Source organism: Microtus pennsylvanicus, chromosome 4 (genome assembly GCF_037038515.1).
Source record: "Microtus pennsylvanicus isolate mMicPen1 chromosome 4, mMicPen1.hap1, whole genome shotgun sequence".
NCBI classification, from domain to species: Eukaryota; Metazoa; Chordata; class Mammalia; order Rodentia; family Cricetidae; genus Microtus; species Microtus pennsylvanicus.
Genome location: NC_134582.1, coordinates 93,091,132 through 93,113,599, shown reverse-complemented (window position 1 = coordinate 93,113,599; position 22,468 = coordinate 93,091,132). Strand labels below are relative to the sequence as shown.

Genomic DNA, 22,468 nt, shown 5'->3' with positions numbered 1-22,468 from the left:
TAACCATCTAAATTACACATCAGTTCCTATACTTTTCTCTTTATTCACCTATATGAATATGAATTATTTCTTACACACTTTTGTTAATAGAAGAGGAGAGAAATAAATCTTTTATCACAGTGACACCTGCTGGTCTTAGTGTATAAATTTCAGATTCTAGTGGAAGACAGATTCTCTGGTGTTGAAACTTCTTAAGAGGCTGAGCATGTTGTACACACCCACAGTTCTGGTATTTTGAGGGTAGAGCGAAGGATCAGACATTCAAGGTCATCCTTAGCTGTGCAGCAAGTTCCAGGACAGTTTGTGACACACTAGACTTTGCCCAAAATAAAACTAAACATACATAAACAACGCCAATAGACATCCAAAAGAAAATGAAATATATATAAACAGCGCCAATATCAAGAGGGGTTGTAGGGAATGACATGACCACAAAGCCCCAACCCTACACAAAAACCTCTAGGCAACAAAGGAATGTTGAGAATGGGAGAAAGTCTTCCCAGGGAAGAGCACACCAACTGGCTCTCCAATACCAAATGGTCAGTCCTAAAAACACACACACAAGTAGTGTAATGCAGATGGAGCAGGTTGTATCTATTTATTTAAAAATACACACACACACAGAGACGTACACACACACATATACAACCCAATAATTAAAGAAAAAGGCATCATGAATTTGAAAGAGAGTAAGAATTGATACATGGGAGGAAGGAAAGGGAAGGGATGATATCATTTCAAAAAATAATTATGTAACAGAAAACTTTTTAAACAATCTTTTTGCATGAGGAATTTCTAAATTTTATAACAATGATCTCACTGTAACTACATGATACATTTCTTTAGTACACACCTCTGAAAAGGCTGCAAAGTTACTTCTGATGACATCAAATTTTTAAATGATGAATGTCATGATTTTTCTTTTCAAATTCTTTACAAATTCCACTTTAAGGAAAAATGATTAAGTCTTACCATTTGTAGACAATTTTCTCAAGAATTTAATGTTGGGAGCCAGGAATATAGCTCAGTGGTAGAGAACTTGCCTAGCCTGTGTGAGGTCCTAGGTTAGATTATCCAGCATCGCAACGAAAACCAAAGTGAAGTTAATGTTAGCAGTGTGCAAGTTCACCAAGAGTGGGATCCATGTGGAGAAAACTGAAGCCCAGTCTAGCTGGCCAAACACACTGACTTCCTTTATGGCGAAATTTTAGTCCTACACGGTGATAACATTTGCTCTGGCGGTTGACAACCATGCGTGCCTGATCTCACTGAATGCTTTTTTGTTAAATTCAAGCAGGAGAGGATGGCAGCAAGGAGTGATGCAAAGCACATATCCACGCTCTCTTCATTTTTTTTTACATCTTTGTTTATTTACTTGGCGCACGTGTGCCACAGAGCACATGAGGAGGTCAGAGGCCAACTTGTGACAGCTGAGTTCTCTCCTTCCATCACCTGGGTCCCAGGCATTGATCTTAGGTGGTCAGGTGTGGTAACAAGCTCCGTGACCCCCTGCGCCATCTCTCGAGCCCCTTTCCCTTCTATTTAAAAACAGAAGGGACCACACTGTTCCTGTTGGCTGAAGAGGGACCTGGTGGCCACAGGACCATGCATTCCAGTACAGAATCCCTCACTCTCCTCCTCCTGTCAGTGAACGTGATGCCATCTGATCGAGGGACTGTCTGTGCTTGGTGACTGAGTCATGTGCAGGCCTTTAACAACTGTCTCGTAACCAAGGCTATACACACTGCCAGACGGGTTCTGATGTATGCACGGACACTATAGGATGACCGAACTGGGCTTACTAACTTATTTTTCACCTTCTGTGACATCCTATGCTGAACTCCAGCCTCACGACCCAGTGAATGGTCGAATAATAGTAACCATCTTTAATATTGTAGAATGTTCTATTAAAACAAATTTCACAATACTGCATTAAGCTATGTAAATTATGAAGAAAATTTGGGATCTACCCATAAAACAGATTTTTATGATAGAACTTACAGAACTTTAAAGTCTACCTGATATAGTATTTGTTCTTAGCTCAGAGCCTTTAAAAGATCAAGTGAGTACTTCCTGGTTATGAGGATACAATGAGATCAAATTACACATAAGGCACTGAGAAGTCATCTAAGCTGTAATACAAATCAATTGCTATTTCCTTACTGTGATCTGGTTTTGACTATTTCATAGACTGCCTGAACCTTGAGTTTTGGTGAGGACAGAATGTTCCTATGGACTTACTGCCCCATGAAAAGTATCACATCTGAAAACCTAAGCTTTTCCCTCCTGTTTAAGGAGCACAAGTGTAAGCAGCCGAGTTTCTCTTTCCTATCATCGGAGCAGTCCTGGAGAAGCACTGTCTGTAGCATGAGCCCTAGGATGAGGAACAACAGCCAGAGGGTGGTAACTCTTCCACCCTCTTCCCCACCAGACCTTGAGCTCATTGTCAATCAACTGCCAAGATGCATGAGATGGCTATAAAGTCTCTGTAAGGTAAGTTAGTATGCTTAGTTTTAAATGTTATCTTGCCACAACCAGAATTGATGGAGAGGTTCACAGTGGAACAGTCTAGACCAGGTCTGCCGAGGGTGTCTGTGAGGTTTCGTAGCTAGGCCCTGACTTACATGAATGAAGAAATCAAGCAGGCAGTGTGGCTACATCCCTCTCTCCCTGCTCTTGCGGATGTGATGTGACTAGCTCCTTGAGAGCCTGCTCTGACTCCTCCAAATGATGGGCTGTCACCTGGACTGAGAGCTGAAATAAACCCTTTCTCCCTGAGCTGTTTTTTGAAGTGTTTCATCACAGAAACAGAATGCAGCTAGAAAAGGATAAAGATTAAACTACTAAAAAAATACATGTTAGGAAGGACAGCTTCAGGGACGGAGGTTGGAGTTCAGTTAGTACAATGCTTCCCTAGCATGAATAAAGCCCTGGGCTCCACATAAATGGAGCATGGTGGCATATCTGTAACCTTGGCGTCTGGGAGGTGAAGACAAGAGGACCATAGGTTCAAGGCTACTCTTGGCTGCACAATGAGTTCCAGGAGCCCTCATCTCAAAAACAAAACAAAACCCTCAAATCAAAGAAGCAAATCAAACAAACAAAGGTTCATATATTCTGGATGAACTAATATTTGAAGTAGTTTCCAGTTAAATTTAGATATAGAACTCCATGTCTATGGTAGTAGCCTGGGCCTTTTCACCAACCACAATAAAGCCCTAAAAATCGAAGGCATCTAAGAGTATGTATTCAGGTAAGTTATGCAGGTTTAAGAAATGGCTTTAAAAACCATATTACTTATTTTGTATGCATGCGTGTACATGTGTGTGCGTGCAGGTCAGAGGACAACTTGCAGGAGCTGGTTCTCTCCCTCTACCATGCGGTTCCTGGGGACTGAACTCAGGTCAGCAGCCCTGGCATCCTGCTGCAGGGCCATTTCACCAACCCATTATGGAGACTTAGAATAAGACTATTGTACTCATTTTGACTTTCATTAACTTATGAATAGCAAAAAAAAATACAGTAGAAATAGATACAATCAAATCTGTTCATGAATAAGAAGCAAAATAATAGAAACTCTTTGGCACAAATATCAAAAGAAACAAACATATTCTTTTTGTAGGAAATTTTAATGTGGCAAAATCGTCACATACTTCCTTAGCTGTTTCCATACACAGAGATCTCTCTGGCTATGGAATACCCTGAAAAAATTCTACAAGAAATGATTTAATTCTTTATTCAAAGCTGAGTTCATGGGAAGTCAGTGAAAATGGCTGAAGCTGATCTGGGAGATAACACATTTCTACAGGGTAACTGAGCTCTGGTATGAGAGCTGTCCTGGAGGTATCCCTTCCCTTCTGGCTAGAAGGATCTGTGTTTCAAGCAGCCATTGTCTACATGAGTGACAAGAATAAAAGGCACGGATGGTGGCAGTCTACAGTCTACTTTGGTTGTCATAGGGTGGGTTGCTCAACCAAAGGAAACTACCCTTCTCGGACCTAGCAGCCATGATATCAAAGATCAAGGAGTCACTTGCGATGAGGTCTCTCTTCCTGGCTATCAGACAGCCAGTCTCGCTTCTACACTCACGTGACCTTTTTCCCTATGCTCACTGGGTTAGAAAGAGCAAAACAGGAGCACATGTCTGGTGCCTCTGTCTCTTCCTACACACACTTCCGTCTTTTTCTTTCTCTTTCCTTTTGCTACAAAAAGATCAAATCTTCATGCCAGGGCTGAAAAGGGCAGCTGCAGGTCACAGTGGGTACTGCAGGCTCAACTCTCCTCTATGCCTCCGATCCCCAGGCACCAATCAGCCGACATTGAGAGGCAGCAGATCTCGCTCCTTCATAAGACAGGTGAGAACTTACAACTTGTTTTATACACAGAGGTAAAGGGGATATGGTCTGGGGCTTGCAGTGTTGCGAGGGAGAAATTGGTGGTTCTGGGAAAGTAGAATGTTTAACTCTCACCAATGAGGAGAATCTTGAAAGTCACCCAGGGAGGACCAAGGTGCCAATCACATGGACAGGTGTCATTTCAGAAGCAACAAGAAAAGACGGGGAGGAAGAAAATAATTGCCACCCTGCAACTGCACCCTGACAGCTTTCCACATAGCTGCGGGTAAGTCTGGGCAGACAGTGCGCAGAACTGAGAAGGGAGTCAAACAAGATGGAACTAAAATTCTAGATTTCTAAGTTGAGGAGGAAATCAGACACTCTGTAAGAGCATTCATGTTGAACAGGGGAAGGACAGGAAATTTAGGTTTTGACTACTAATGCAGGTGAGCATGAAAGATAAAAACTGAGCACTCAACTTCGAAGCTAGTACAAGAGAAGTCCATGGGAAAACAGCAAGAAAATGGAGGGTTGTGAAAAAGCAGGGAAGATGGGACAGAACACGAAAATAAAATGTGAGACTGAGTTTGATTGTCAGAATCCATACAGCAGAAGGGAGAACTGACTCCCATAGGGTGTCCTTTGACTTCTACGTGTGTGGTGGTTTGTCCTCCCCCAATAGATAAATGCTAAAGTTTAAAATAATGTAAGTAAATCCTAATATATTAGTAGTTTTAAGAAGTATAAATGGATTACACTTTCTAGTTAAGAAAACCAGGAAAAAAAACTCCAGTTAGGTTTTTTTTTTAATTAATTAATTTATTTATTTATTAATCCAGTTAGTTTTTGAATCACATCTAGTTGGGGTTGAATGTACTTAGCAACAAAGCCCCAAACACACAAAACAAAAATTAATAGTTAGTTTTAGGGATAAAATAGTAACCCAACAGGAAAGGGACAGCAGTCCTGTACGTAACAAGCCTGGCCTAAGACCCCTGGCTGCAAGTGCACGTTTCCACGCACTGTCAACAGCTGTGAAACAGACCGTATCCACCAATGCAAACCCTAACAAATCTCAACAATTCAATTGTATATGTACCTATCCTCTGAATAGACTTCAACTATAGGAGGAATCAATAATAAAAACAGAATTTAAAATCTATCAGTTAGGAACAAAAAAGAAAATGTCACATGTCAATGCGAAATTAATTACAACCAAAACTTACACTCAAATCAACATTTCCTAACAGTTTAAAATTATAACGCATTATTTCGTTTGATTGTTAGAATCCTGTGAGCCACACATAACCACAGTGTCTCTGTTTAACATAGCACAAACTATGTAACATAACATGTAAATTATGCAACTGAATTCTTTAAATAAAAATATGTAACAAAGTTGACTTGGAAAGGAAGAGAAGGAGAAGTGTTCACCAATGAACACGACAACAGGAAGGCAAAGCAACCGACCCTTAACAGTGCTGGAGGAAACTGGGTGCAGGAACAAGAAAGCTCTGACACCATCCTGGTCTGCCCTCCTTACAAAGATGTGTGCTGTACACAAACTGAGGAGATAAAGTACTTACTAGTTTGTGATGCACACAAAGCAACAGAAACCTTCGCTGTGGTATGTGTCGAGTGAGCAGAGTACACACGCCACCCGCACACACAATTCTGATTTGATAGCAGCCATTAATGGTGTGCTGGTCACTAACGACATTCCAAAGAGTGCCTATGATACAAAGGGGGTTTTTACTTGTGGCCCCCTCCCTTCCCTTTTCACGTGTTGGCTATTTTTGGAAATATTTTTTTCCATCCACCAAAAGAGAATTAAGAAAATTCTAGCATGCTTCTGTGTCAGCAAGTGCTCTTTCAGCCCAGGGACCAGAGGATGATTGATGAGCCTGTCAGGCCTACAGTAGCAGACAGAGAAAGTTGGCAGAAGTTCAGTGTTACTGAAAGAAGTCTCAAATACTTATTTCATCTCTTCTATTAGCTTTAATCACATTTCAGCATGAGCCAAGAATGAAGCTTTCACAGTTGGCCATACATTTACACAGGCAAGCATTGTCAATTTTCTGCAGTGAAAACACTGAGATATCATGAGAGTGAGGTATTTTCTTTCTTACCTTTCTTGACTAAAGAGCAACAGAAAATACTAGAAAGACTCACCCGCACCTCAAATCCACTGGCTATGCATCTCCTTAAATGGCTGCATGCATGTCTGTTTAATTTATAGCAAATGAAACTCAACATGGTTCTTGGATTAGATTAAGGGCAAGTGTGTAATGATCACAGTGGTGATGGACAGTGGTGTTCCACGGGACACACCTGCTAGAGGACGGACATTAATACGCAGGGGATTCACATCTCACACAGATCATCTGCTGTGTGGATGGACATTTCTGGTCTGCCCAGAGCCAGTCCTACATGGTTCCGGAGGGACTCCATGCGGACTCTGCTGACTACCCACTGAGCAGCTGAAGCATGCACAGATGCTGTTCCTTAAAGAGCCCACACAAAGCAAAATGGACACAAAAGGAGAGAGGGGGTACTATGGGCAGGATGATGATCCTTGGAGAGGCTAAATGTCAAAATACATTTTGGTAGGATTTTTCTCCTAAGCATAATTTAGAAGATGAAAATATTAAATGCTACAAGGCATGTGTCATGTCACCCAGCAAAACACACAGTATTGTGTTGTTCTGCAAAATCTGGTGTCTCCAAGAAAGCCCACCATGGCATCTCTGTCACAAGAGGAGCTGTTCTGACCCTTCCCCAAGGATGCTGTGACAGGCAGCTGTCATACCTGCTATTTAATCCACAATAATAAACCCTTTACCCTTGGTGACAATGAAGTGGACTCTTGGAGAACTGTGCACACAGCAATCTGAGCTCATCACCGGAAAGACCAAATCTGACTCGTAGCACATCAGTCCCGTTTTCACTCTTCTTCAGATGATCACATTCAGACACGCAAGCACTCTTCTTCTAGTGGACATTTATCCGGTTCCAGAAGTTTCTCTCTTCAGACCTAGGAGTGCCACTGCGTGTTTTTCTAAGCTTGCAGAAGAGGCTCTGTGGTTGGTAGAAAGATTTGGGGGAAGCCAGTGCCTTCTCATTCTTAAAAGGTAGAAAACTTTGCTAGGTCCTTCTCCATTGCGGCATACTGCTCCCTGAGCCTTTCCATGGCTCTTCTGTGCTCATCGTCCACTTCAGCTCGGCGCTGTGGCTGTTCTTTCAGGAACTCCTCCCACTGGAGCAGACGCTGCTTCTCACTAGCTGTCATATGGTCATGAATCACCTGAGAAAAGAGAGCATGGAAGCCACATAGAATCTTTTGCACACATGCAGACACAACAGAATGCTGTCACCTGACAGTCACTGTAACAACCAGCAGACAGTCACAGTGCTAAAAGTGCATGACCGTTTCAGTATGCATTAAGAACATGATGCATGAGCTCTGTAATCCCAACACTTGGGAGGCTAAGGCTGGAGGGTCACTTTGAATTCAAGACCAGCCTGGGGTACAGAGTGACCTTGCCTTATAAGTAAATGAATGAATGAACGAATGAATAAATAAATGTATGATATTAGAAATATTTGAAACTTTCCTTACTATAAGTGAACATGGGCACTCACAATTTCTAAAATGCTCAGTGCATTTCTTTATGGTGCCAGGGATCTGAACCCAGAGCCTAGAGATCCCTGGGCTGGTGCTCCACCACCAGCTGTCTCCGGGGCTTCTAGCATCATTAAATGACAAAAATTCAAGTCATCTTCACCCTTTTATTTCTTTCAAGGTTCTCATTAACTATAGGTAGTTTTTTTTTTGTTTTGTTTTGTTTTGGTTTTTGGTTTCTTGAGACAGGGTTTCTTTGTGTAACATCTCTGGTTGTCCCAGAGCTCACTTTGTAAACCAGGCTGGCCTCAAACTCAGAGACTCACCTACCTGTCTCCAAGTACTGGGATTAAAGGTGTGAGCCACCATGCCTGGCAACTACATATAGTTTTAATCAAGTCTAAAAAAATACATATTGAAATATCACTGCAAGAAGTTAAATTTTCTGATACATTAAAAAGAATCACATGTTAGCAGTCACTGTAGGAGATTCCAAGACATCTCAAGGTTCAGTCTAGTTTTAAAGTGATCACCACCTCATGTCAAATATCTAAGTTGTTTTCAGGATGGTGTTCATTTCTGTACCTACAAAGGTTTGCTTTCTTTTGAGTATCATAAAATACAGATATAATATTGTAAAAAGAAAAAAAAAGGGATTTGGACTCCGTCTAAGTTCTATGAAACAAACCACCAGAACCTATACAGAACACGAAGTCCTTCTAGATTCCTGCATACCAATTCCAAAGGGCCCAAGAGATTCCCCAAATAATACAGGCTACTGCTGTTGTCCATAGTTGCTTCCTAGAGCTTGAAGATAAATCTGAATTGCTGAAGATGCTACATATATCAGATAGGACTTGGGAGACTTGAGTCTCCCTGAGGTACTATGTAAGCTGTCCAAAGAGGAAAGCACCTGATGCCTATGGATCATATCAATGATTAACGTGGCAGACAGCCTTAAGGTGCAATAGCGGCACTCACATCTTGCTGTAACCAACAGCAGTCTAACTTATCCTTATACCCTCAGGCAAGTGCAGCTCTTACTCCTGACCAAAGAAGCTCTCTTTGCAGCAGATGAGAACTATTACAGAATACCACTGGTCAAAATGCAGAGAACAACTGACCACAGGGTACCCAATCCCAATTAATACAGCTACAGTACTACCTCTACCCTAAGACTCAGAGAACATCTTAGAAAAGGAGGTGGGAAAATTGTTAAGAGCAAGAGGACCAGAAAGTCTGCTGTGGAACTATATCTCCTAGAAACAAGGAAACTACACACATGAAATCTCAATAATATGGCTATCTAAACAAGACCCAAACAAGATAATACCAGCTGACATGCTAACATGGAAGGGGAAAAAACTCATGATGCCTCGGCACCAGACAAAGAACTATAGGCAACTAACAAAAGCTGAGAGTAGGAGAATTAGACTTTCCAAGGATGAGCTCCCTAATTGGTTGTTCAATACCAAGCAGTCAACTCTGAAACTATTAATACTAAATAAATCCAGCAGGTTGCATTTATTTATTTACATGTATATATCAGAAAAAGAAGCCATGAATTTAAGAGGGAATGAGGGGGTGCCTAGGAAGGATTGGAGGTAGGAAAAAGAAAGGAGAAAATGATGTAATTATATTTTACTTTAAAATTTTAAAAATTGAAAAAAAAGGGGTCAGAGAACAGACTCTGACCTTGAATGACAGCACCATTACTAGGAGAATGGTGACTGTTTCTGACAGTTTATACGTTCTGGGGCCTCTACAAAGGCCAGTACATTCTCAGTGCCTATGAAATGTACCCCAGAACTAGTCGCTTGGCAAAACTTACCCACTTCTAAAATTGCCTCTTGTAAACCATACTATCTCATTTTCAGACAAATGAAGGAAGGCTTAAGGAAAGACCCTTGTCCCTCCACTGTCCCTTATCTAATAGCTGGGCTGCTGAGTCACGGTCACAGAGACCCATGCCTTTCCTACCAAGGGCTGCATACCAGGTCTTGGGAAAGGTGGTTTTACAGAAGCTGCTAACCTCTGTAAAAAAAAAAGCTTTGGCTATAGGTTTTCTGCCAAGTTGTCCAATGTTGTCAAGAACCTGAAGTCTTTAAGTGGGAATTAAGTGAGTCTGAGGATGTGGTTTTAGCTCCATGTCCCCTAAACTATGCTGCACAGAGCACTAGGATGCGAACAGGCAGTGGAGAGTGGAAAGGGAGGGCCACATGAGGGTGCTCCAAGTGATTTGAGAAATAATCTAAACAACCATTTTAATACATTATTGTTTTAAGCTGTTAATCTTACAGGTTGGAATTCTCTAAAAACTGAACAAAATAGGAGGAGTTTATGACATTAGCTTGAAAAAATTTTTGTAAAAAGAAAACAAAACTACAAAAACCGTGATGGTCTAAAGGGAACACCAAATACTAAGAGGAGAAAACATAAACACACTTTATGAAAATGGCACCTTGTTCAACTTGATCTATTTATTTGTTTGTTTATTTATTTATTTATTGTGTGCCCCCTGTCAGTCCGAATTCTTCTTTATAATAAATACAGGGAACAGTAACACACATGCTCAGATGTTAGTCTTCTCCTTTCTTTGTAACTGAAAAGCAATCACTGGCTTAGCTGGCCTTTTGATGTGTTCCATAAGGAAGCTGCCTGGGCTGCCCTCGGATGACAACATCCGAGTCAGTGCAGCTCAACAGAGAGAAATACAGACCTGGGAGGAGGCACAACAGCCTCATTTCAAATTCAGGATCCCCCACCACCAACATCAAGACACTGAGCAAGGTAAAAGTTTCTTTGGCCTAAAGAACTGAAGAAAATTATACTTTGTGTTCATAAATAAAGTTTATGAATACTGGAGGCAATGTCTGCCAAGTTCCTAGCTTAGTGCCTGAGGAACTTAATAAAAGGTAAATATTATTATATAAGTCACACTAAGCTTCTAAAAAGCATACCACACCACTGTTTACCCCCCAGCCAGCTAAAAGTGTGTTTCTTAATTTTAATACCATAGTTTTCCATTTTAAGCAATAGGGTTTTGTAATTCAGACAACACAGGTGTCTTGGGCAAAACCACAGTCCTCCCACCTTTGTATTCAATTCATTGCACCTGACGTAGTAACTGTTAACCAGATGGCTGTTAGAAAAGATTCTTAAGAAGGCCAGCATCAAAGATCAAAGATCAGCACTTCTAGTCCTAAAGAAAAGAGGGTGTGTGCATATGCAGTCAGTGGAACTGGAGGTAGAGGAGGTTGTGAGCGGCACTGTGTCATGATGGGAACTGAACTCTGCTCCTCTGTAAGAGCAATATGTGTTCTGTCTTTGATTTATTATTTATTTATATTTATATGTATGTGTGTGTCTGAGTAGATGTTACATGTGGGGGGGGGGTCCCCTGGAGACAGAAAGAGGTGCTGGATTCCTGGAGCTCAAGTGACAAGCAGGTCCGAGATGCCTGAAGTGAGTGCTGGGACTTAAACTCGGGTCCTCTGGACACTGAGCACCCTCCCCAGTCCAAAAGCGGTATGCCTCTTCAATCCTGAACCACTTCCCCAGACCAAGGACCTCTTCTGTAGTGCAGAATACTGTGACTAAAGACGTAAACATAGCCAACTAGCATTCTGCTGTCCGTCAAATCATTCCTTGAACTCAAGGCCCAGGTGACCATTACATCGAAAACTGACAGTTCCCAACCCAAATGAAGATCTTCTGTGGCTTTCCTACCAAGGAGTTCCTGAAGTCATTCCACTTAGCCCTTGCCTAATCTCCTGCTTTAAATACGTTAGCTATATACTCAGGTGCTGACAATGCTGTAAGTGCACACTTGCAAGCTAGAGAACAAAATACCTGTAAGGTCTAGCTAAAAATACTGCCATTTTCAGAAGACACTGGGCATAAGCATCCAACATTTCATACATTCCAACCAGACACTGGTGTCTGAGACAGCACCAGAAGAGGGAGGGGTAGGAGGAAACACTATAGCACAGGGGCAGAGAGGAGTGAACACTCCAGCACAGGACCCCAGGGAATCTGGAATAGAACATTGTACAGTATTTACCTCTCCATCTTCTGCTACGGTAAATACTACAGTCACCTAAACTTTTGCATTTTAAATAATACTCAATTTTATAGAAGATAGACCTAAAACATGAAATACTTCAAAAAAGACAAGAACATGGAATATAGTTTTTTAAAGGCAACCAAAGTCATAAAATACTGTGCTTAAAGATAAAAACTTAAGATTTGTGGTAATTATAGCTAAACATTAATATTAGATTTGCATCTCAAAAAAGAGATATAGAATTGTCATGTAATTCAGAATTGCACTTTGGGATATTTGCCTTAAAGAGTTAAAGGAAAGGGTATGAATAATATTGTAAACCCATGTCAACGGCAGTATTATTTAGGGCAGCCAAGGGTTTACCCAGGTGTTCACAGAAAGGTACACATTCTTCAAGTGAAAGGTACACATTCTTCAAGTGTAGTGTGAGTGTGTGTACATGTATGCACACAAATGTAGTGTGTGGATATACACATATAGTTATATATATGCATAATTGCATAACCATCCATCCTTTAAAAAGACAAAATTTTGGTGGCATACTATTATGTGAACAAGCCTTGAAAACCACCTCTGAAGAAATAAGCCATCTTGAGCTAGGGATATAGTTCATTTGGTAGAGTGCTTGCCTGGCATGCATAAGATCATGGGTTTAATCTCCAGCACCACCAAAACGCAAACCAAAAAAACAAAAACAAACAAAAAACCAAACAAACCAGGACTGGAGACAGGTACCTGTAATTCTAATACTCAGGGGGTAGAAGCAGAAGGTAAGAAGTTCAAGGTCATCCTCTGCTACACAGCAAGTTTGAGACCACACTCAACTATATAGTGAGTTCAAGGACCACCTGAGCACACTTTTATTATGATATAATTCATAAAGACAAAGTAGAATGCTGGATGCCAGGCATGGAGTAGACGATGAATTAGTATTAACAAGTACTGAGTTTCATGGCTCGGAAAATTAGTCAGTGGGCTACAACTGTGCAGCCAAAGTGAATAGCTATAATGATATCATCTTTATCTACTTGGAAGTAAGAATAATAATAAATTGGCTTATGGCAGTACCACATTAGAGACATTTAAGTAGAAAATGATCCTGAAACTAATTTATATCTAAAACCAAGTCTAAGAATAAAGCCTGGTCACACAGGAGAAACATTTTTGCATGTATTAGTTTAAGTCAGTAGTTCTTTTCATCTTTAAAAGTTGTTTGGCATTGGGACACAGGATGAGAGAGAGATGCTATGGCAATTAGAGGGCAGAGGCCAATGCTAAGGAAAGCGCCATGGAGACCCCATCATGCTTGAGATCTACAGTGCCAGCAGCACCAAGGCTGAGGAACTCTGCTAAGGGAAAATTCTTAACAGGTCAACTGAGGTTGGGAAGGCCTTTTGGAAGCCAACATGGCAGCTAAGACCTATCTATAATCCTAGCACTCAGAGGCCAGCCTGAGGGGTTCTGGTGAGATCCTGTATCAGGAAGGTTTGGAATATCTGTCAATAATACACATGATGTTGCATTTACACAAGCTTTACATGGGCACAGGGGAAATGACTTCAGAAAGAAGTATCACTATAAAAACTATTAAAACTATTTTACATGGAGCAATATGTACTCATCTTACTTTGTATTTTCTAATTCTATCAAGAACAATGGTTATTTTCAAATTTAATCAAGAACGAGGCTTCATGTAATGTCACTGCTCTCCTGACAATATCATAAAGGAAGCTAGCTAAAGTTAGTAAATGTCTGTGGTTGAGATGAAACAGAAGCTCACCGGGGTGGCTAGCCAGGGCTGCCAAAGTGGATGTGTGTACACGGACCAAGTTTACGCTCTGACAGCTGTTCCTGGCCACCTCACCTCTCCACAGCCTGTTGGTGAGAGCAAGTGGAATTCATGAGCCAACTGTATTTAGTTCACTATTCTGTCAGTCCCCGGAATACAACTCTGTATTAGGGTCGTTCTTAAGACATGCTAGACAACTGCAGAATGCACATATATTGTTCTTTTGAATGTACTTTTAGATATCAATTGTGGGAAATGTGATTTGGACAAATGACGCTTATCAATTTACTTCCCACAGAATTCCACAAATTGTCTTAACATAAAAGAATTACTGATTAATGGTAACAGCCTATTTTATTCCATTACTACTCCCATCTTTCTTTGTTTTGAGAGCCTTTCAAATATGTAAAATGTGGCCAACAGGATAACCCAAGGCAACAACTAACATCAGGCAGGAAAGTGCAAAAAGAGGTCATTTTTCATCTGTACACACTTGCTGTCCAAGGAGCTAGGCTTCACCTTTGTGTATGTGCACACACATCTACTAAAACCTCGGCCACGTCAAACTTTCAGGAGGAAGTGAGGTGGCAGTAAAAATGAAACAAGCAACTTTAAGGACCTGCAGCCATACACTTCCAATGCTCTGATTATTAAGTATAATACTGAAAAAAATTTGACTTAGATTAAAATCCCAGTAAGAATGTTAGGAATTTTCACTTGCTGCTAGTCTGTGAAAATACACCTCTTTCATAACTTCAAGAGTGCTAATTTATTAAACTATCTGAGGGGAATAATCAGAGTAGCTCCTTATAAATGCAAGGCCCACTGACTCTATACTAATTCTTAGTGAAACAGCATTTCAGTATATTCAAAAATATTCATTTTTAAAGCCAGGCACAGTGCAGAAGTCTAAACCACAGAACGTGGGAACTACAGGCAGGAAGATCAGGAGTTTAAGGCTATCCTTTGCTACACAGCAAGCATAAGACCAGCTTGGGCAATATATATTAGATTCTGTCTCAAAATAAACAAAATGTGCAACATGAATTCTACCAGATATTTTGTTTCTCAAAAACAAAAATGCCTCTGTGCCCCAGTAACAAAATGTGCAACACAGGACTCAGGACCCTCCACTCCCCAGATCTGTCACCTGGACGTCCACCTTGGCCGGACACTTAGCTTCTCCCATCTCTTGTCTTTCCTTATGTCATCTTCCTTACCCTCTAACAGCCGTCCTCTACCCACCAGCAACTAGATTCTTACTTGCCAGTCGGGTTGGGCGTAGACGGCCAGGACTTCCTAAGCATTCCTTTGGCTAAGGTCACACAAGTCTCCAGTAACTTGACTATAGCACAGGCTTTGGCCTACTTTCTATTAGTATTTGTGGCTTATGACTCCTGGATTTTAGATCCCTGAGTCTAGAAATTGCCTTAATCATAACAAATAATTGTTTATCCCCTGGTGGCAGCTGGTAAAGAACAGGATTAAACCGTCTCTACCGTCCACCCTGGCATATCCACTCCAGTCCCTGCCTCCACTTCACTCAAAACTATGCTGGCATTCACCTGGTGAGCCCAAGATCAATGAGACCCTTTCTCCCAAAGTTGGGCACAGGGAATTGAGGAAGATACCAGACGTCCACCTCTGGCCTCCAGAAGCACAAATGCCCAAAGAAGTACCTGCATACCCTTCAACATACACAAATAAACATTTAAAAAGAAGATGAAGATGATACCACCATGTTTCCAACACATCTTAGTGTTTTAGCCATCTTTAAATCTTTCCCCCTGTATATTTGTTAGCGTATGAGTTGTTTTATGTGGACATATATTTGTGCATCATGTGAATGCAGTGCCCGAGAAGGCCAGAAGAGGGCACTGGGTCCCCTGGGACCAGAGTTACATATAATTGTGAGCTAGTCTGGTGGAAGAGCAGCCAATGCTGAGCCATCTCTCCAGCCCTATCCTTAAGTTGTTTTTTTAAAATGTCAGCATATCAGAAATGTCAGAAAATGAACTTAGAGAACTCTTGGACTAAAAATAAATGCTAATAAAATAACAGATGTCAAGAATTATATGCCTCTTTGCTCAAGTTACCTATTTTTACCTTTTCTCGTTCCTGTTCTCTCTGTTGGAGTCTGCAGATGGAGTCGTTGGCTGCTTGCACTGAAATAAAACAGACAGTGGGGTTTCAATGGCAATTTAAGCCTTTACAGACTGAGTCCCTCCGCTCCTCCTTTTTTCTGATTTATGGGGCTGTTCTCTCACAGGCAAGGCTTGACAACTACACATCCTCCAGAGCTTTCTGCTCCCTCTTCTTGCCTTTCCTGTCTTGTAGCTCACCCCAGATGCTGCTACAACATCCACCTCTCCTCAGCTTGAAAATACATAAGATCATTTCCATTCACTAAGAACCAAAACTCTAATAAACAGTGAGCACCCGTAAATTCAGAATGCTCTCAAATCTGAAATTTTCAGAGTGCTGTTGTGATGGCGCAAGTGGGAACCACACCTCATGCGGTGGATCTCAGGAAAGACTCTGCTCACACAATATTACAAAACCACTCCCAGACTGACAGGAATCCCCGAGTTCCTCAAATCCTTAGGCAGTTGTGACTGTGTGTCTTTTTGCTTGTCCACTGATTTCATACACTGCAGAGCCTGCTAACATGCAGGCTCTGCTCTTGCTGTGCACCCCGCCCCCAGCTCCTCATCTTACAAATCCTGCCTTTGCAACCAAACATTTGTTCTGGCCACACCAGCCTCTTCACTCTTCTTCAACACGCCAAGCATACTCCCACCACAGGGCTTCTGCACTGCTACTGTCCTGGAACATTTTTCTGTTAACTTGGGAGCTTAGGCCCCAGCCCTTGCATCTATCCTAGCCTCCTGACCCTGAGAGTTAGCACTCTGGACTCCAAATCCCAGCAGGCCAGGTCCTAACCCCTCCGGGGGCGGGGGAGGGGGGGGAGGTCAGGGCCACTCCTAAGAGTATATAAGTGAACTCCCAAAACACATGGTCTCTTTTTCTTCCTACCAGTGGTTGTCTTTGCGGTCCCTGGAGGCCACCCGAGAGCGCAGAAACTCCCATTAAACCTGGATATTTCTCAATTTGGCTTATTTTGATTTGGCTTGATTGAGAATTTGCGTGGGCAGAGAGCTCGTGTTAGGAAAATATTCTTAACATTTTCCTCTCAATTTTCCTGCAAGTCTCTGTCTGGTGTCATTACTCATTTTACAAATGAGGACGGATATGTTCATTCATCAGAAAGCACAGTAAACATGCCTGATATTACATTTTATTAATAAGAATCATATAACAGGGCTGGGGAGATGGCTGCACAAATGTGAAGACCTAAGTTTGGTCTAAGTACTGGGCTCCTATGTCTCTAAGCCCAGTACTGAGGGCAGAGACAGTCGAGCCAAAATGCCAAGACCCAGGTTTAATGAGAGACCCGTAGGACAGTCTGGTCTACAGAGTGAGTTCCAGAGCCTAAGCCACAGGAAAGGCCCTGGCTCCAAAGGACAAACAAGAACAAAAGAGCAGCTCTTCGCACAGCAGCATCAAGGGATGGCAGGCTGAGCACCTTACTCTCTGTGCTGCCCTCCCTTTCCAATCATCAAAGTGTTTTTAGTTGTGAAATACCTTCAGCAGAAGCACAGCCCTACAGGGTCGCCTTCTTACAGCTGCTGAAGCTGGAAGCCATCTATCTAATTGTCTGCCTTCCTTCCCCTGCCCAGGCCTGATCAGATCAGGACACAAGCCCACGCCAGGGCAGGGGCTGTGATTTCTTTCAGAAATCTGTGAACCTCCACCTCCCCTCATGTTCAAAAACTGCATCACTGGTGACTAGTAACAAGCTTTGCTAGATCACAGGCGACACCTTAGGACTGAGGATTAGCTTCCCAGTTTTTTTTTTCTTAACAAAAATATGAAAACAGAATGAGAGGCGCTGATTAGATCCGCCTTCTTTCTGTGGCAGTGAGTATGATATCATCGTTCCTAAGTATGGTACTATCATTTCCTGTTTGTCTTTCTTCCTTCCTGGCTCTGTGAACAGAACTTAAAAATCTGATTTTCTGTATTCTTTGTATTTCTGGAATACTCTGACTGCAATTTAAAAGAAAAGTTGTGAACCATGCCACTTTTGCTGTCCCCTGTCACGGCCCCTCTCCCAGATTATACTTACATCATTCTCCCCTCTCCTTTCCTCCCTCCAAACCTCCCACACACACCCTTTGTTCTCTTCCAAATCCATAGCCTCTTTGTCCATTGTTATTACAGGCATATATCTATAGCTATATAGATAGACACATACATACATATTCTTAAATATAATCTACACAATCTGTATATGTATAATGTTAGTTATATGTATGCTTTCAGGGCTGACCATTTAGTATTGGATAATCAACTGGTGTGCTCTTCTCTGGAAACGTTGTTTCTCCCACTCTCAGTGTTCCTTAGCTGCCTTTGTTCGTTGTGTACAGTTGAAGCCTTGTGGGCTGTTCCCTACCCACTTTGGCATGTCTACTGGTGTTGTCCATGTTCAGTTCATGTATAGGCAGTCATGCTGATGAGATATTACTGGTGCAGCTTCTACCATTACTAGAAGACATAGTCTCATAGCAAACTCCCTGATCCCCTGGCTCTTACAGTCTTTCTGCCCCTTCTTCTTCAATGTCTCCTGACCTTTCGGTTCAGAAATGTTATGTAGATGTATCCAATGGGACTAGGCTCTACAGATCTGCAATTTGATTGGCTGTGATTTTCTGTGGTAGTCTCTATCTCTATTGTAAGAGGTTTCCTTGATGAGGCAGTGAAGACTATATTTACCTGTGGATTGCCACAGACTTTAAAAACTTCCTTCAGATGCATGACAAGCCTACAACTCTGATCCTCTATAAAACTGTCTCCATATTTGGGAAGAATATTCAGGCTCAGCATTTGATTCCCTGTGAAGTTATTCACATTCCAGCCACTTAGAGACAAAACAGAAAAGGCCTTTGTTTTTTTAAATTTCATTTTGTACATATGTGCAGGCATGTGAGCCCCGACAGGCCAAAGGACAACTTTGTAGCTATTTCTCTCAGACTACTATGTGGGTTCCAGGGATTGAATTCAGGTTGTCAGCAAGTGTCTTTCCCCACTGAGCCATCTCAAGCTCAGAAAAGGCTTTTCTAAACTTATGCAATCTGTCTTTCTAAATCTAAATAAAATAATTGCCTGACTACTCTAAACATCCCCTTCCTTCATGGTCAGTAAGAACATGAGAAGGCCCATTTTGTAGAGGCTTCTTCTCATTTCATATCAGATTCTAGCTACACCCTCAGTAGGAAGCACTCTCTTGGGCTAGCTGTGCCAGGAAGCTGTATTGACTTGTGAAAAATAACAGTAACTTACCAAGTGGCCCCACCTGAGATAGGGTCTCAAGTTGCCAAGGTCACCCTCATTCTCACTATATAGCCAGGGATGACCTTGAATTCCTGATGCTCTTCCCTTAGCCTGCCTCCTGCTGCTGTGCTACGTACAGGGCTGGAACACTTGCTACACAGGGCAAATGCGTTCAATTTACAAAAGGTTACTGAAGGAGATTAATACCCTTATGGAATTACTCTGCTGCACTTAGCTAGCAATGTCTTAATCTGTCTCATATAAAAAAGAAACAAATTTTATCATTATGTCTATGTTGTGAGCTTCAACACCATACAGCAGCAATATCTCAGACTAGCATTAGAACAGATGATAGCTGTGCTCTCAGCCATTGATTTCAAATGGGTAATTAGAGATCAGCAAGAAGGTGCTAAACACTGATTGGGTGACATACAATGCAGGAAGTCCTGAGCACATGGATTTCTGTTTCAGTAGGGAGGATGGGGCAATACATAGATAAGTATTTAGCATGTCAGGCAGTAGCAGATGTATAGATTAAAATGCAAGGCAGAGAGTGTAGCAATGCTAAAAGGAAGGGTATGGGAAATGTTAAGAAGGCCAAGAAAGTTCTTACAGTTGATGTCTGAGCAGAGACTTGCAGGAAACCTGAGGGAATGTTCTAGGGGGAGCAGCAAGTGCAAGGCCCTGTGGTGGGAGTGTGCTTGGCATATTAGAGAGAGTGAGGAGGTCAGTATGGCCAGAACACAGTAAGGGAAAAAGAAAGTGGCAGGGTATGAAGTCAGAGTAGGGGATCAATGCAGAAGCATCCAGGCTATTAGAGAATTTCACTTTTACTCTACAGAAGGTGAGAAGATTTTGACATAGTAATGACCAAACCTGACATATCCTATGTGGAGACCAGCCTACAGGGAGGAAAGAGAAGCAAAGATGAGTCTGGCTATATGAGTAGGAAACTGGTAGGCTTCCTGTCCTTACTTGAAAACCTGCTGAAATTCAGAAGCTTATTAAATAATTGATAAGCAGGACACAGACACTTGTGTCTTCAGAACAGGATGGCTATAATATTCTTCCCTTAGGAGGTGCCTTTTTGTGGTTTCGGATGAGCACAGACAGAGCTTACCCAGCCTAGGACACTCTGCCCAAGTGAGCAAGGTCTGCATCTGTCGGGTCTCAACCATGAATTCCAGGAGATGAAGATGGTTCTAAGGACAGGCACAGAAGTACACACCTGCCACTCTTGATGCTCTACTTAGATGAGAAAATATTCCACGTGGAAGCTTGTTCTAATGGTTTTACACAAGTGAAAAGCATGGTAGCACGGGGTTAAAACACCAAGCTTTACAAAATAACTCTGCAAGGGGTGACAGCTGGACCCAGGTTAATTTTTTAAACTATCCAGTTTGCAGGTACAACATTATTTCCATTAGAGCCACGAGACTTAGCAAACCCGACCTAAGAAAACCCCGATGCTGGAGTCCTTCTGCCGCAGCTTCTCCCATGGCTAGCGGAGAAGAGCTTCAAGGCCACAGCCAAGTTTCTCACACTAACATTATGCCCCAGAATACTTCAGAGGCCAGATCCCTAATCACTAGGATATGATGCTTCCAGTCAAGGAAACCTACTTTTGGTTCAGATTCTAAATTACTGATAAAATTTCTGACATCATTAGGAAGGACCGAGAGCAGAATAACTTCAGTCTAAAGAGAAAACCAGTCACACAACTGTCCATCGTTTCTCACTGTGTCTTATTCAACAGCTTTAGAGTTCCTGTGTCAGAGTTCTTCTCAATTCCTATCCGAGCATTCCAACTGACAGTAACCAGGGGTGGGGGAGGGCTCAGCTGGTAAAGCACACACAAGAATGAAGAACTGGTTGATCCTCAGTGCCCACGTAGAAAAGCCAGGCACAGTGGGACACACCTGTATTCTCAGCACTGGGGAGGCAGACTCTAGACTAGTCAGCTAGCCTAGCTTACTCAGAGAGCCCCCGGTCCTAGTGAAGGACTCTCTCTTAAGAAGCAAGGAATGACACCTGAGTTGACCCCTGGCCTCCGTGTACACACATGTGCAGAGGAACTCCTCCACCCGACTTGTAGCAAACTACCTAGAATGCTTGTTTGTTAGTTAGGGGTGCAGCAGTGTGAACAAGCAGTTAGGGAACAAGTAGTGTGAAAAGTCTAATGTCAAATTTTTTTAAGGTTTTTTCTGCTATTTTACATGAAGAAATCAATCTTGGGATATTTTCAACTTCATAGTAGACATGACCCTCATGAGACTGCGCTGCTAACTGAGGGCTCTTTCCTGTCTCCCTCACAGGCTGGCTTCGTCCCCTCCCTCACAGTTAGGTTGACTTTGTCCCCTTCCTCACAGGCTGGCTCCACCTGTGTTTCAATCATCCCCTCTCTGTGGACAAGCTGCAAGTTCTTAGTGTAGACATCTAAGGAAATGCCTTGATGTTATTCTGCAAGCCTAATTTTAACATCAGACACCCGCTACAAGTTTCTTTTATGTTAAAGTCTAATATTAAAAAAACACTAACAAATATTCTTTTGTCTGTTACCTCTTCTCTGTTTAATGCAGAAACTGATAAAATATAAACATTTATATAGGAGATTTTGTTTTGTTTTTCTGGCAAACAACCAAAACTTCTCAAAGTCCATTTGAAAAGGAAACTCATTTCCTGGTCATCATATATTTTCTTGGAGAGAAAATTTTAAATTTTTTAAGATAAAAAGCATGAATTTTCTCCCATCCTAAAGAGCTCATCTTGTGAAATGATTGTACACACATTTTCCTTTGGATATTAATGACATCGTGACCACACTGGACTGGACTGGCTGGGCTGTCCTCTGGTGAGGCCCAATCAGGAACACTCCCCTCCCCTCCGCAACAACACTCAGGAGAATATGCCTGGGCATGGGAGCATCTGAGATCAAGGCTGCAGGATCAGCTGGACTTACGTTTCTGCAGGGTCTCCTCCAGACCATCCTGCATTGTCTCTCTGCATTTGGGAAGCATGCGCTCATTTGTTTCCTCGATCATATTCTTCAAGTTCTCAAGAACTCGCAATTCACGAAGGCCACGCTTTTCCTATTAAGAAAGAGTAAATGAGTAGTACCACAGGTCTCTGCAGTCACTCCTGTAGCTCCACCCCGGATGAGCTTGCGTTACTAGTGCATTATTACTATGGAACACACATGCCGCCTTTTAATTCTCTGGCAGAAGAGGTGGAAACCTGGAGGCATTTTTATTATAAAAGACTCT

At 42.0% G+C, this 22,468-nt stretch overlaps 1 protein-coding gene across 1 annotated transcript in view; it reads right to left on the bottom strand.

Annotated features, from left to right (window-relative positions):
* Positions 1-6,309: 6,309 nt before the first annotated feature.
* The window catches only part of Bloc1s5 (biogenesis of lysosomal organelles complex 1 subunit 5), a 34,611-nt gene continuing 18,452 nt past the window's right edge, over positions 6,310-22,468 (bottom strand). Inside the window, exons 3-5 of the mRNA XM_075969855.1 lie at positions 22,165-22,294; positions 15,918-15,976; positions 6,310-7,638 (exon numbers count right to left, since the gene is read on the bottom strand). Of these exons, the coding sequence (XP_075825970.1) occupies positions 7,459-7,638; positions 15,918-15,976; positions 22,165-22,294 (369 nt within the window). The 3' untranslated portion in view covers positions 6,310-7,458. The remainder of the gene's footprint in view (positions 7,639-15,917; positions 15,977-22,164; positions 22,295-22,468) is intronic.